Source organism: Aspergillus ochraceoroseus, assembly GCF_002846915.1.
Source record: "Aspergillus ochraceoroseus IBT 24754 chromosome Unknown P175scaffold_3, whole genome shotgun sequence".
NCBI classification, from domain to species: Eukaryota; Fungi; Ascomycota; class Eurotiomycetes; order Eurotiales; family Aspergillaceae; genus Aspergillus; species Aspergillus ochraceoroseus.
The window spans coordinates 886,136-901,136 of record NW_024468478.1 but is presented as its reverse complement, the minus strand read 5'-3'; the positions used below and the strand labels follow the sequence as shown (position 1 = coordinate 901,136).

The following is a 15,001-nucleotide window of genomic DNA, read 5'->3' as shown; positions in this document are numbered from 1 at the left end:
ACGGACTTGGATTTACAAGTCATGCACGCGATCTCAGGTCCACGCCTTTAAATGCATCCTATTTATTCTAATCACTAGGAGTCTACAAAAACATCAAAGCCCCCGCAGCTTCGGTCAAACGTAAAATATCCGGCGAGCGCAGTAAATGAACAGAAAACGAAGAATGAACATCATATTTAGAATACAAAATTGCAACAAAAATGTGCCCAAGAATAACTCCTGGGAAAGCCCTGGAAGACATTCATTCGCAGGGGATCTTTTACTTGGCTTTTCATTAAAACGGGCAGGGCTCTACCGCCGGGCGAAGCAGCACAAGAGACCCGTCTTACCAAGGAACCAACAAGCTCCGATAAAGCGGATAAGCGCGACAATAGCATTACACCATAGAAGGATTTGGAAGAAACGGGAAGTGCGCACAGTGGCCGAATTCTGGGATATTGAATTAGTGAATATGCTCCAGGCTGAAATCCAAAGGAGACAGAGAGACATACCGAGAATCCGAACTTATCCACGCCATCACTCGTAATACAGACTGCAAGAAGACCGTTACTGAAAATCCAGAATGTCACCAGTCGAGTTCTGAAACTCCTGTAAGAATCATCCAGAGTCTTCTCCTCCTTCTCAACAGGGGCCACATAAGGTGTCAGGGCGCGTTTCACAGTGGCCTCGAACTGGCTATCAATATCGGCCTGAGGCTTGTCGATTTCCTCAATGACGGCATCTTTGCCCTCTTCTTTCGTGGTCTTCGCAGAGGGGAGGGCGTCCGCCTTATCGGATCCCTTGGTACCCCAAGAGACATCGTGCCAATTGCTGAATGCGTAGACGTTCAGGATATTGATGTAGGACGACTGGACCGCCATGTATGCAGGGAAGGAGGTGAACATGTGCCATGGATCCAGGTACATGAAAGAAGCAACGAAGTAAAGACCGAATGTAGCAGCTAGGGCAATGATAATGATACCCGCACCAGTGGAAGAAAAGAAAGACTTCAGGAATTCGCCCACACCCTTATCGGTGACGAAATCCATCGGGGCACCTCCAGTAAACGCACGCACCACCAGATACATCGCATCAACGACAATGTAGAGCTGGATGATACCGAAAGCGACGAACGAGGCGAGGTAGGAGAACTTTGAACCCTTAGGTCTGTTACCCAGAGCCAGAATGAACTGCAGCAACAAGAATCCGAGATACAGATATTTCACCAGGGTATTAACAATTGGCGTCGCCGTCTTGCCGAAGGGGAAACCACTGTAACCGTTGGAAGAGCTGGGAGTTCCAACCAGGTCCATAATAACCGAAGTAGTAAGCCAGTAAGACGCTGGGAAGACGGAGGAATTAGCAAATCAGGAAGTTGACATAGATATATATATCAGTCGAGGGAAACATACCCAAAGAAAACCATGTCAGAACAGTCGTGAACATGTTGTATAACATTTGAATGTGTAGGAAAAACATGCGAAGGATATTATGGCCACTCTTGTACATGCGGCCAAAGTGCATCAGCGAGTAGATACCAGCAGCGAAGGAACCGTTCAGCCAACGACGACGCTGGGAAATGAATTCAGGAGCACCTTCGGGCACGTCAGTCTCGGCTTTGGAGGCCTTGACGTACGACAGATGCCACTTAGAACCGGCCTTGGCGACCAGCTCGAAACATAGAATACGATCTTCGGCCAAGAACATGTTCTTCTTGAAAATGTTCATACCCTCAATACCCTTTTTACCCAGCTGCTTGGAGAGGGTGTGATCACCATGGAAATATTGTTCCAGAGGGCGACCCATAATGGCACGGAAGCGATAAGCGGAGAAAGCACCAGGCAACACACTAACGTATCCAAAGGAACTTTCCAAGGGTTTGTCGAGAATGTTACTGATCTTGTACTCGAAGTTCTGTGCGGCGACCAAGGGATTGACCAGGTTCTTCCATCCCTTACCCAACATGGCGTGGATCTCACCACAGGCACCTCCGAGATCCTTGTCGTTATAGAAGGCCTCCCACAGGTAGAGCAGGGACTTGGGACCCGGCTTAGTACCAGCATCAAGAAGAATACAGATCTCGGGGTTCAAGATACGACCGAAGGCGTTGAAGAGCCATCGGTGAGAATTGATTTTCTTGCTGTTCTTCTGTTTCAAGCAAAACATCATCTGCACAGGAGGAAGGGTGCTTGGGCCGTCATCAGTCGGTCGGATGAGCTGCTGGTTTGGAGTAACGGAAAGTTGCGTCGTGTACTCGAACTACCATGTGTTAGCTAACGTGTCTCCATCCAAATCAGGAGATTGGGACTTACAATGTGAGCCACGGTTTCTTTTCCATCAACATCACGCTTCATAACACCATCCTGATAGATACCGACGGTGGCAAGAACGTCCAGAGTATCCTTGTCGCAAGGGTCAATACCGTCGAAAACCAAGCAAACCACGATCTTCTGCCAGGCAGGACCACCCTTGTTCCAGAACTCCGACTTCTTCAGATTGACAATATCCCGAATGTTCTGCATAACACCATGCAAGGTTCGGGAGGTAAGAGTCTTGTCTTCGTTGTAATAAGTGATCGCAATCAGCAACTCGGTGTGTCGGTTATACATAGCGGGGCGCAAGTTGTAACCATTGTGCAAAGTAAATTCGTTAGGATCGCAAGTAGCAGCAGTGTCTAAATAAGTGTGTTAGCATCGCATTGCTGAGGATTTCATCGAGGTGGGGGGGGGGAAGATTCACTCACATCGCATATGGGTAAATTCCTCAGTACCTCCTTCTAGGTCATTTCTGTACTTCGCCTGGATAGCATTTTGGATAGCACTGGGAACCGGGTAATCTACACTCAGGACGGAACCCTGGACCAGCTTAACCTTTCTGGTAGCATAACGACGAAGGTTTCCGCCGCCGCCGCCAGTGTTGTTACCACCGGGGGCCTGGCGCTGTCGCCAAGCTTCTGTCGAAGAAGTTTCGCTACGGGCATAAGGCGACGCGACACGTCCAGGCACGCCAAAAGCAGCCGCAGGGTTCTCTGAATTACCAGAGTAAACTGATGCGTTACCGCTATAAGGGTCATGGTAGGCGGCCTCTGGGGCGTAGGATTCGGTCAAGCTGTATCCAGAGGTCGGTCGCGGTGCAGGTGAAAGCCCACGCTGTTGGGGGTCATCGAAGGGGCCGGAGAAGGGGCTCTGCTGGCTGGATAGTAAACCTCTGGAGGCCTCTTCTTCGTACTACAGTTGGTTGGCAGAGAGTATTAGTTTCGCCGGTTGCGAACCAGAATTAGTCGTTCAGGGGGCCCAAAAAGACAGCTTACGTTTTGGTTATTGGCGATGTCCTGGAGATGGTGACCGCCCTCATCATAATTTTCCCCAGGCGACTGGGAACCAGAGCCGTGGTAGGCCATGGTCGCAAAGTAAAGTTAAATCGTGAGACGTGCGAACTGGGCTTGCGTGCAGAGATCAAACAAACACAAGCAGAAGCAGAACGCAAGGACTTGAAGGAAAGGGGGGGTATCAGGGAAACAAGGAGAAGCCACGAAATCTGTCCCGACTTGGAAGATCAAACAAAACCAGTACGGGGTCAAGGCGGGCGACGGGGCTGGAAACTAAGTCACGAAACCTGAACGAGGCCGCAAAGATAAAAGAATTAAAAAGTTGAAGGGGATGGAAGGGGCAACAAAAAAAGAAAGAAAAGGCAGAAACTCAGGGAGAGGCGTGTTGTGGTGTGTACAGCAAGAACGTGGAGCAAGCCGCCAGGGCTGAAGAGGAAGCCCGAGAAATAGAGACCGCCGCAGGTGAGACAGTCAAGAGGAGAGGGAGAGGGAGGGAGAGAGAGAGGTTAGGATAGCCCTGGTGGTCATGACAGAAAATTACGGTCATGGTCAGTCATGGTCATGACCGGGTGTTTTCAGACGGTCATGACCTGACCGCACGTGATTAGGGTGGGTCTGTTAGTAGCCAATGGCGAGCTTCTAAAGTCTTAGTAATAAGATTAGGTAATCAATAACTAACATATAACTACTATAAATACTACTATTCCTAATTAGGACTAGCCCGCGGGAGCTAACCCGATCAGGCAGGCAAAACGACGATCTGACAACCTGGAAACCGTCATGACGGTCATGACCAAAATTTCGACGGTCATGGTCATGACCGTCATGACCAACCCCAGGCCTAGGTTAGGATTAGGGATGGGATGGGAAGGAAATATGGAATGGGGGGGAGGGAGGATGGAACGGGAAGCGGATGAAGAAAGAGGAGAGAAGAAGAACAAGAAATGATGGCGGATTATTATTGATTATTATTTTCAAGGAGCGGTTTGATGGTGGTGGTTCGAACTCTACCATTCTCTTTTCTTTCTCTCTTTTCTTTCTCTCTTTTCTATTTCTCTTTTCTATTTCTCTCCAATGGAAGTTACTCTTTGGCTCTTCCTTTGGAACCAACGGGTCCCCAATATGGTTGGGAGGCGCAGGAAGTTGTAAGGCAATTTGCAAAAAAAAAAAATATATACAGTGCTTATACAATAGGAATATAAATACAAATAAAAATTAAGTACTGTGTAGATCATCAGATGTCTCACTTGCAACCCTTGAAAAATAAATAAATAAACCAGTTTTTTTTTTTCCTTTTTTCCCTTTTATAACGGGCTCTTAAGCTGCTGGGAACAGTTGCTGGTGGGTAATTTAAATTCTTTTCCTTCATTTCTTGATGCTGTCACAAATACATGGTAAAGAACATGGATTCAAGATTTCTTTTTTCACATGATGAGATCAATCAAGTATTCAATAAAGTACGGAGGATTCCGAGGTCAGCGAGGGGGAAGAAATAATTAATTACGGAGAATCTCGTGTATCCATTACAGCCACCTTAGGCATTCATTACGCATGATTTGGTAATTTTCAACCCATCTCTTCCAACCGTAGATATTTCACTTCACATCTTTGCTCTATTTGGAGATCCTACTTAATAACTACCCTAGGGTAGTTAACTAGTTATTCATTCTACCTGAAGCATTCCATCCCTTATCCGCATCGTTGCCTAGGCATCTCAAGCAAGAAATGAACGAGGAATGACATTCCCATCGGCCACTACTAAGTACCTAAAAGAGTATCTCTTCTTTTCCACTATAAAATGCAACCCTGAAAAAAAAAAAATTTATTTTCTTTGAAGATCAATACTGTATTGTTAAAGAAGTAATAGAATATTTCAGGGGGTCATCTGCTATTTCCCATAAAAGGAGCCAAATATAGCATGCCAGTTGACAACATTAAGGCCGTGTTCCTCTACGGTTGGTTGTCCCGGAGCCACCGACTGCGCTAGTTTGAAATCCTTAACCATCATAACTTCCAATCAGAGAGGTTACTGGTCGGGTTGGGGTTTCAACTTTCACCTACCGAGGAATTTTTCAGCCGAACAGCCACGCAGGCTCTCGTGTTATCAAAGGTTGTTGAAGTTTTACACTCACACTCATTTACCGAACTTGAATAGACGGCATGGCATTTCGGTCTCCATGGGCTGAGACAGCCGCTAACTATGGCTTTGAGTTTGCCGTCTTCTAGCGGTCTTCGATTCCTATTCTTAGATTCTTAGTCCCGCACAGCCTCCTGGTCGGTGGCAGTGGCAGTGGCAGTGGCGTACTACAAGCATTCACTGACTCTATCCACTGTAGAGTGATCAAACTCGATTGAACGATCAATTGGATCTGAACCCACATCTGATCTTGCGAGATATTTCTAAAAGGGAGGCCTAAATGCTTGATCAGTCAAGGCTATTAGCATACAGAGTACTCTGTATACAGAAGTGAAGGGATATATGGATATGTACGGACGGTACCTGCATATCTACGGAATATAAACAAGCTGTCAAGTTTTAACTTAACGCGTGTAATCAGTTTCAGTCTCCTAACACTCATCTGCTCTCCGGTAAAGATAATCTCAGGACTATCCAGAAAATATACGCCGCAGCAGAACATATTGAAGTAGACAGACCATACTCTCTAGGATTAACATACAGGTCACTAGGAACGGATATCTAAGACATTAATCAGTTAACTTGAGGCTGTATTTTTTATCCTAGTTTCTCTATGGTTTGAAAGTGAATACATAGGCAGGTCACTGGAGTTTAATCTAAATTTGATGTCTTGTACTCGATACTCTGGGCTTGAGCCGCTGTAGATAGATATATGTATACATATATCTATTTATTTAATAACCAACTTCTCCTCAAGACCACAACCTGGACTCGAACAGAGGAAATAATCACCTGGTACTACAATACAAAATCCATTTTAAATATTTCCAATGCCAGAGTCTACAGACATCAGACTGAACGCCACACGTGAGGGAATCAAACCCAGCTAATCCCATAGACACCCATCCATTGGGCTGGATCGCGGGGACGATTCTTATCTGGCTGTACTCTGTAGGCATATTTACAATGAATATCTGTTTAGTGTGACATTTTCAATGTATGCGAACACCACAACAGCCACAAGAATCCAACGATTGTTCTCGTTCGGAGTCCCATGTCTCTGCATGGACATGCATGAAGTTGAGTACACTGTGCCACAGCGTCGTTTTATGTACTCCGTAGGAAACGGATGAATGCAGCAAGAGATCAACAGACCGACAGGATACTGCTTATGCAAAAGCAAAGTATCTACCTCCAGCAAATCAGAATCTGGGGGGGTCATGTTCCGGGCCTCCGCACACCCTCTGCGAAAAAAGCATACCCGGGTGTTCGACAGAGATGGAACCCTCCCTATAACTCTACCTAATATCAGCAGGGAACGGTGAGATTCTCGATCATTGTACTCCGTAGAATGGCAGCCAATCTGCCATCCCCAGCCTTGAAGCGGTTTGTCCCCACCGCGCGGTCTGGACGCAGACAACCTCGACGAAGGATTGGGAGAAGTAATGGGTGGTGGAGATTTCCTTGACAGCCTCTCACCAGTGTACATGAGGCTACTGGACGCCCAGCCGTTCTTTGATTCGACCAACGGCTTCGTGTAATCTCCCGGCAATGGAACGTGGGATGGTCCAGAACTCCCTGGATTTTACACACACGGCCTGCACAGGGTTTGGCACACGGAGAGTCATAATCTCACCAAGGACGAAGAGATGAAACATTTGGCTTGGATCATGTCAGGGGGGATTCTTTTGTATTTTTTTTTTTTTTTTTTGCACCTTAAGGCTGGGAAACATGGTACGATTGCGGCCTGGATGGTATTTCTGAACATGGCTCAGTCTCGGGAGGAACCAGAGATTCTCCAGATTAATTTACGAAGTACTCCGTACTGTAGGGAGTAATCTGTAGAGTAGGCTGAGATTATAATCTTTTTAACACTGACTATGATTCTAATATCCTTCTTCGTGAGTGGCATTGTGAGTGGCAATTCCAAATAAGTGAGTGGGCATAAGTCCAGGGCAACCTTGTGAATCTCACTCCTTGTTCTCTCTCTCCTCCACCTCCCACCACCAACCACCAACTCCCATCCACCTCTTTTCTCTTCTTTCAACTACTCTCTAATTAGCCTTCTTCTTGGATTTCCTTCCTCCCTCTCTCTACTTTCTTTTCCCTTTATCTATCCCTCGTTTGATTCCTCACATCCACCTTCTGGGGTTTCCTTCCTCTTGCCGATTCGCCTTATCCCCCCCCCCCCCCTCCCCCCTGATCTGTCACTGCGCTGGTACCTGACAGCCGCAACGCGTGTCTTACGACGTCAACTTGGCTCTCTCGCCCAACAACGACCTATCAATGTCCCTGAGTTGAACTATCCATTGCTGCGACGGAAATCAAACGTCCGATTGGGAGGAATCCAATAGTGATTCTCGATTTATTGAATATTTCAGATCCACTTCATGACAGACTATGCCCATCATTGCCTATAGTTCTCTGTCCTAGTGCGCCAACATTGATATTCCCTCGTTCCTCTAAAGGAACCATCTCGACTTCTTCTCATGATCCAACAATAACGCCCACGACTTGACGTCTGCTGGTGCTCTCGAACACTCTTTTTTACCCAATCTTCATACGTTCATTTACGCCGTTGACCGGCCTGTCGCTCTTTTTTCTTTCCGAGTTTTTGTGTAATCTTTAGCAGAGCCTTCATTTTTTTTTTTGTTACGATCCGACCTTTCTCCTCGTTATCACCATCATTGATTTACCTTTCAACATGTCTTCCACTTTCGCAGACCCTTTCTTCCACCCCGGTATGTTTCTCCCTTGCTAAATTGGAAATATATATCTAACATGCGGCAGCCCTGGTTGCCCGTGACAGCTTGACGGAGTGTGTAAAATGTCCCGCCACCGCCCCTACTTGCCCGTCCTGTCCAAGTGGCACCAAATGCAACATGGTCAGCCAGTCTTGCAATCAGTGTGCAACTATGGAATGTATCTCGGATGGTTCGAGCGGTTCGAGTCAACAGAACAACTCGGGTGGTGGAAGTAATGCAGGAGCTATCGCTGGTGGTGTTGTTGGAGGCGTCGCATGCATTGCACTTGTGACGTTTTTGATTTGGTGGTTCTTTATTCGCAAAAAGCGCAAGGCGTTGGACCAAGAACGATCCGAGAAAGCCAGCTCGTTTGCCGAAGCCCGGGATGCGAGGAAATCAACCCATTCGATTGCTTCTACCGTTCTGACTCGTGCATCAAATGTCATCCAAATCGCCTATATTCCTGGAGTAACGAACCGGTCCCCCCCGGAAACTCCAGGGGCCCTTGTGCCCCCCGTTCCTCCACTTCCTGGCGCCTCGCCCGACCAACATTTCTTCATGCCTGGGGATCTGCGCGACTCATCTTGGTCGGATGTCGCCCCCAGTCTGCGGAGCAGTGTGGCAACCACCATCTACCGGAACAACGCTATCGTCAGCCCCATGCCAGCTCAACAGATTATGCGCACCCGTGCCGCCGTGGTCAGCATCCACAACGGAGGCAATGGCCAGCCAGCGTCTCAGTCATCTTTGGCTCCAGATGCTCCAGCTGTCCCGGTTATCACGCAGGCACAGCTTACCAAGGCAGGTATTACCGATGCAAACAGCAAGAGCTCCATCGTCGCTCGCACTGTCACTGCGAAACCAGTTATGGTGAAGGGCTCCGGGAAGAAGAACAATGCACCAGCCGTGCAAACAATCCAAGAGCAGGTGGAGCCTGTGTCTGGAGAGGCTCCTTCGCGTCAAAAATCCCCTCTTCAGAACACTACCTCGGCCTTCGATGCCAGCTCATCCGACGAAGAGGAAGCAGCCGTGGCTTCGACCTCGAACAAGCGCAATTCCACCCTCACCGATAAGCGTAGCTCTGCTATTCAATCACAAGCCCCAACCGTGATTGAAGATTCACCAGCCGTTGACCAGAGTCCCTTCAAGGACCAGACACCCACCGATACAATCCCACGGAATTCATCATTCCTCGAGGCCCACGAAGGGTCCACTAGGTCGAACCGAAACAGCCGAACTCCCCCTCCCCGAGTCGAAAGCCCCTTCTCCGATGCGAATGAGGTGAAATAAAATAAGTTGGCTATATCCCCCTCCTTCTCTTTCAACTGTTTATTTATTTTATGACGGGGGCGGCCCTGGACCATCTTGATCGCAATAGGTTGTTACTCGGCGCAGAAGGCATTGCAGATTTGGGCTATTTTGCTTATAGATGCTTTTTATTTTGATGTCATTTACCTCTTGTATCTCTCTCTTCTTTGTCCCCATGAACGGCTATGCTTCTGGATTTCTTATTCTATTCCTATTCGGGCCATTGTTAGATCTGATCAGGTACCTGACGCCCTCCCCCTTTTTCACCCATTATTATTCCTTGTGTGGTTTGTGTAAACCCATTCAAACTATCAATTATCAAATATATACCTCTTGTGTTTTGAATTTCATTTTTGATAGGTGTAAAGATGCTCATGTAGCAAGCATTAGTAGCCAATCCTATCAACTATATACATGCATTTTTACCCCACGCTCATTCCATCATGATAGTAAACTACCTACCTATACTCTACATGAAGTGGGTATCATCTACATCATCATCATCATCATCATCATCATCATCATCATCATCCAACATCCAACATCCAACACCCAAAAAGGGACACCCCCGAAGATGAATCAGTCAATCAGAATCAATGCATCTCTCATCTATATAGATAAACCCTGAACAAAAATAAATCCAAACAAAGAAAAAAAAAAAAAGGCCCCGGTAAAGGTAAAAGAAAGGAAAAATTGAGAGAGAGAGAGAGAGAGAGAGAGAGAGAGAGAGAGAGAGAAAAAAGGGGGGAACTCTATGGATGTTCCTCAAGCCCCATTCCCTTGCCTATTTTCCTGATCAAGGCCCGCTTTAGGAATGCCTCTCGTGCAAGACCACGGGTATGTCGGGACCAGGTCTCGACGCCAATTATGCCCTTCACCAGGGCAACTTGGAGAGCGTAGATGGCTTGCTGGATGCCGCGTTCTTCGGCGACGAGGTCGTAGAGCTGCTTGCCTACTACTGTGGGTGCTACGAGGACTTCGTCAATGGGGGGGAGGCCAGATACGCCGGGAGAAGAGGCGGGGGCGGGGTCGGTGCTAGAGGACGCGAGGCGGTTAGCAGGGGAGGAAGAGGCGCGGGTTTGTGCGTCGGCTATTACGACATCTGCGCGGTGGAGGGATTGTTGGAGGACGGAGGTGTTGGCTTCGAGGGTTGAGTTGAGGGTGCTGAGAGAGGAGATTTCCCCCTGGAGGGTTGTGATTGCGGCGTGGAGGGATTGGGATTGTGAGATGAGAGACTGTGCCGCTGATTCGGATTGGACAATGTTTGTTTGGAGGGTTTCGGTGACAGTTTTGGAAACGGCTTGGAGCAGGGCGTCTTTTTCGGGGTTTGGTGGGATAGGTGGTGCGGGCCCTGTGGGGGCGAAGGACGGGAGTTCGACTTCGAAAGGGGAAGTGAGGAGATCCTGGGTCTGGGGCTTTGATCGGGGACTTGGTTGTATTCCGGGGGAAGCTTGTGGGGTTCCATGCGGCGATGGATGGTGAGGTAGCTGCTGGGAAGGAGGGGGTCGCTGGTGGTGTGTTGGTTGAGGAGGGGCCTGAGGACCTCGGAATTGCGCTGGAGGTTGATATTGCGGTGTTCCGTGGCGGGGATCATGTCCGCCATGTGCGACACTAGGCTGGCGATAGGTAGGCCCATGAGAATATGATCCTGACTGTGGCATCACATTTGACGGTTGCTGTTGTGGTTGTGCTGGTGTATTCCTGCGGAAATCGGCTTGCTGAGGGAGGTACTGGGGAGCTCCACTCGATGGACTTCCGACGGCAGCATGTGAATGGGACACGGATGGTCGATAGGTTTGGTCCTTTGGCGGCAATGGAGGCAATGGAGGAGGGGAGCCATACTGGGTTGCATGATTATTCTGCTGCCGCTGCTGCTGCCGCTGCTGCTCAGGCCCTACTACTGGACCTGGTTTCGGAGGGGGCCGCGGTGGACCCTGCAGTACGGGGTGAGGAGGGCTGACTGTATGAGGTTGAGGCGATGGGGATTGTGCTGAAAATCCTCCGAGTTCAGGAGGCAATGGAGGACGAGGGGGTGGTGTTTGCACCTGCTGCGGTATAGGTTGCTGTTGAACTCCCTGTTGTTTGTATCGAACGGGTGGCTCTTTTGCGAAGACTTCCCGGAGAATTGTCAAGAGGTCCACAAGAGAGGAGCGCTATGAGTCAACAGTATTAGGTGGTGCCTTTCAATAAGCCCGATTATAGCGCAAGTGTACACTCACCTCCCATGCTTCAGCCCAGTGTGCCAGGTAATGGTGATATACCCTCCCCTCCAAGGTTACATGCTGACCTACTCGAACAGCCATATCCTGTGTTGGAATCACATAGACCAGCGGTGGTTCGCGGGGATAGGCATTTGGAATCCATAATGTGATGGGAAACTTGTAGACTGTGCCGCGAAACGTAACAGGCAATGTGCCTTTAAGCTGGAGGAGGAGGGCGGAGAAACCGTTCTCGTAGGCTGCAGGAAAGTAGCAGGGTCAGCAGCGCATTCAAGGGTATAAACAAATGCTCAACGAGGCCTCCGGAAGCTCCACCAGGATAGAATAATCACTCACTGTAAACTTCAGTTTGCGGAGAGAGGGAGGGATATTGTGCCAGCGTGTTTGCGACATCAGAGTAGGTCCGGTTGGGGTCTTGATATGTTTGCCTGGGATCGTAGTGGTCCTGTGCTTGCGGTTAGTATAAACTTCCTGTGACATCTCCTAAGCATTTTCACCCTGATCAATATACTGTAGAGCCAGTTGAGCGTCCTCTGCGGCACAGCAGCCATAGCGGGGAAGCTGAAGCGAGAAGTTGAACGATGGACGATCAATGGGCAGCCGGTTGAGCCTCGACGACGACATCATCCCCGCAGTCTTGGCTCCCTTAGTCATTTTGTTTTTTCTCACAACCACCAACGAACACAACAATCCACATTATCTTGTCATTCAAATGGAACTATCTTCTATCAATGTGGCCAATATTGTTGGGGAATGAAAATTCCTTGATAGACAATGGAGATGACTGCATCATCATGTCTTTTCAGGAATACAATGGAGGACACTTTTGACTTCGTGCGATTTCCATACTGTTGTTTGATATGGCTACAAGAAGCCCACTGAATCTCTTCACTAACAGTATGTTTGACTAAATACAGCTCTAGTGATCTGAATATTCAGAAAAGACCACAGGTGATGAAATACTCTAATGATCTCACAATCCTTTCCGGCCTGGTTGGCTCTATCAGGCCTTACAACAATCGGAGGCTACCTCTGAGACGGACAATATCCTGCAATGACCATCTTTTTGACTGAGAGTCTGAGACGGGCTTAATTTAATGCAGCTATCAACAGTTGTTTCAGCTTCGTCCCTTGCGAAATGGTGCCGATTTGTCCTTATGGGTTACTTCCAGACTGTTCAGGAGAGTGGTGATGTCAATGTTTGATGGATCCTGAAGAATAGCTAAGAGGGAGTTCAATCGGAGGCGGCAAGCATGATAGACAATTTATATTAACTGTCTCTGTGATGCCGCCGGACCTGGTCGAGACTCCCGCTTCATATTGTTGGGCTCTACCCACCTTAATATTGTTTGTTTCGAGCTCGTCCCCCAACACAATCAGTTCCGTGATTTTGTTCAGATGATGAGTTAAGACAGAGAGACGGTCTTTCATTGTCTTGGCCTATGTACTCATCTGGTTCCCCTCTAGCATTGTTACCCCTTATTCTGGGGTGGTTCTTTATATTGTTTGTCTCGGCTGTTATACTTAACGAGGGTCTTATGTCGTCGTCTCAATAGGTCAGCGACCAGGGAGGTGACTGCTGCTGTTTGAGGGATGCCGAATATCTCATGGAATAACTTCTTATACAGCTTTCTATTTCGAGATTCCTCTGCCATCTTCCATATCCCGTCCATTTCATAACGCCCCAAAGTGCTTCATCGTGTTAAGCAACTATAACAAACTTGTAAATCTGGACCGACACCCTGCCTCGACTCGCCTTCGCTATACATGAGCAACCATGACATCAACTTTTGATCCATATACTCAGAATGTCACTTTTCACCTTGCAGATGGCACGCCTTTCGATGTGCCTATAACAGCGATTGATGACTTTCTGCAGTACGCAATCCGGATCTGTATTAACTACTCTTCGCAGCTGGGAGCGTCTGTGGTGCTTCTAGTGATTCTTCTACTTTTGACAATGCCTGAGAAGCGTTCTTCATTTGTTTTCTGCTTGAATTGTCTTGCCCTGCTTCTCAATATAGGCAGATTGCTCGACGAAATTATTTTCTTCACTACGCCTTTTGTGGGAGCGTACCAGTACTTCTCTGGCGACTACTCGAGCGTGCCCGCTTCAGCATATGGAAACTCCGTACTGGGGGTTGTTCTCACCTCTCTTCTTCTCACATTCATCGAAACCTCGCTCCTGCTTCAGATCCAAGTCGTCTGCGCAAACCTCAGACGCCAATACCGCCGCATACTCCTCGGTATATCCGTCCTGGTTGCCCTGATCCCGGTTGCCTTGCGTCTCTGGTTTATGGTCGAGAATGCTCGGAACATCATCGATACGAGCAACCCCCATAGCGTAGCATGGCTTGAGAGCGCAACCAACATCGTTATCACGGTGAGCATCTGCTTCTTCTGCGCGATTTTCGTGACCAAGCTCGGGTTTGCCATTCGACTGCGTAGACAACTTGGCTTTAACGACTTTGGCCCGATGAAAGTCATCTTCGTTATGGGTTGCCAAACCATGGTTATTCCAGGTATTATGCCACTGACCACATCAATCCGACCGATTCAGAGGTAGAGGGGGAAAAAAAAAACAAAAGAAGGAACTAGCTAACACCCTCACAGCCGTATTCTCCATAGTCCACTACGCAACCACCGTTCCCGAACTCTCCTCCAACGTCCTTACCCTAGTCACCCTGTCTCTCCCGCTTTCCTCAATCTGGGCCGGCACAACCCTCGACCGATCAAGCAGCACCTCCGCACGACGTAACCTCTGGCAAGTCCTGTCTTTTTCCGACACGAGTCGAAGCAAACAAACATCTTCGTCTTCATCCTCCTCCGGCGTGAAGTCATGCACGAAATGTTACTCCGACTCCCACCCGGCCGATAAGAAGGGTAGTGGTTTGACCTCACCGTATGAGATTGCAGTTGAGCATGATATTCTAGTGAGCAGCACCACGAGGAATTATTCTCTTGTTTAATAATTAATGGCCTTGCATTGCATACTGGGAGTCCCTTATTTTCGGGATAGGGATACCTTGTCCCCACAACCAAGTGGACTTGGGGAGGGTTGGGTATTATCGTGGTAGATGGGTTACTTGATCACTTTCTATTCCTTTTCTTCTGTGTTGAATTTTTCTTTCTTTCTGTGTGTTGCTGCTTTTTTACATTTCTTTTTTTTTCGGCTTTCAATGAACGTAGGGTTTCGCTGGGACTTGACAATCTGAGATAACTAGGTAGATAGTTAAGTAGATAATTAAATTAATCAGATACATAATCACACTACCTAGTTATTAGG

General features: G+C 48.0%; 5 protein-coding genes across 5 annotated transcripts; 2 read left to right on the top strand and 3 right to left on the bottom strand.

The window, feature by feature from the left end:
• Positions 1-25: 25 nt before the first annotated feature.
• On the bottom strand, positions 26-3,790 carry chsG (chitin synthase class III). Its single transcript, XM_040894625.1, has 6 exons — positions 3,290-3,790; positions 2,723-3,206; positions 2,292-2,653; positions 1,392-2,238; positions 492-1,321; positions 26-429 (listed from the first exon to the last, which is right to left on the bottom strand). The coding sequence occupies exons 1-6, from the start codon at positions 3,377-3,379 to the stop codon at positions 292-294; spliced, it is 2,751 nt and encodes a 916-aa protein (XP_040752944.1). The 5' UTR covers positions 3,380-3,790; the 3' UTR covers positions 26-291.
• Positions 3,791-6,937: 3,147 nt separating this feature from the next.
• P175DRAFT_0531064 (uncharacterized protein) lies at positions 6,938-7,212 on the bottom strand (the record flags this gene model as incomplete). The annotated part of the gene is made up of 2 exons (XM_040899838.1): positions 6,938-7,106; positions 7,160-7,212. The coding sequence occupies 2 exons, from the start codon at positions 7,210-7,212 to the stop codon at positions 6,938-6,940; spliced, it is 222 nt and encodes a 73-aa protein (XP_040752943.1).
• A 936-nt stretch (positions 7,213-8,148) lies between these two features.
• Positions 8,149-9,478, top strand: P175DRAFT_0508511 (uncharacterized protein; the record flags this gene model as incomplete). Its single annotated transcript, XM_040898355.1, has 2 exons — positions 8,149-8,185; positions 8,235-9,478. 2 exons carry the CDS (start codon positions 8,149-8,151, stop codon positions 9,476-9,478), a joined length of 1,281 nt encoding a protein of 426 aa, XP_040752942.1.
• Positions 9,479-9,824: 346 nt separating this feature from the next.
• On the bottom strand, positions 9,825-12,266 carry P175DRAFT_0456283 (putative endosomal sorting complex protein TSG101; the record flags this gene model as incomplete). The annotated part of the gene is made up of 4 exons (XM_040894624.1): positions 9,825-11,649; positions 11,716-11,954; positions 12,052-12,160; positions 12,213-12,266. 4 exons carry the CDS (start codon positions 12,264-12,266, stop codon positions 10,249-10,251), a joined length of 1,803 nt encoding a protein of 600 aa, XP_040752941.1. The 3' UTR covers positions 9,825-10,248.
• Positions 12,267-13,492: 1,226 nt separating this feature from the next.
• preB (alpha-factor pheromone receptor STE2) lies at positions 13,493-14,955 on the top strand (the record flags this gene model as incomplete). The annotated part of the gene is made up of 2 exons (XM_040898871.1): positions 13,493-14,237; positions 14,329-14,955. 2 exons carry the CDS (start codon positions 13,493-13,495, stop codon positions 14,682-14,684), a joined length of 1,101 nt encoding a protein of 366 aa, XP_040752940.1. The 3' UTR covers positions 14,685-14,955.
• Positions 14,956-15,001: the final 46 nt, after the last annotated feature.

Excerpts from the sequence above, each read along its gene's own strand:
- chsG (XM_040894625.1), bottom strand. The coding sequence starts at position 3,379 with ATGGCCTACCACGGCTCTGGTTCCCAGTCGCCTGGGGAAAATTATGAT. Across the intron at positions 3,207-3,289 it reads ACATCGCCAATAACCAAAAC|TACGAAGAAGAGGCCTCCAG; the intron begins GTAAGCTGTCTT and ends AACCAACTGTAG. Across the intron at positions 2,239-2,291 it reads AAGAAACCGTGGCTCACATT|TTCGAGTACACGACGCAACT; the intron begins GTAAGTCCCAAT and ends AACACATGGTAG.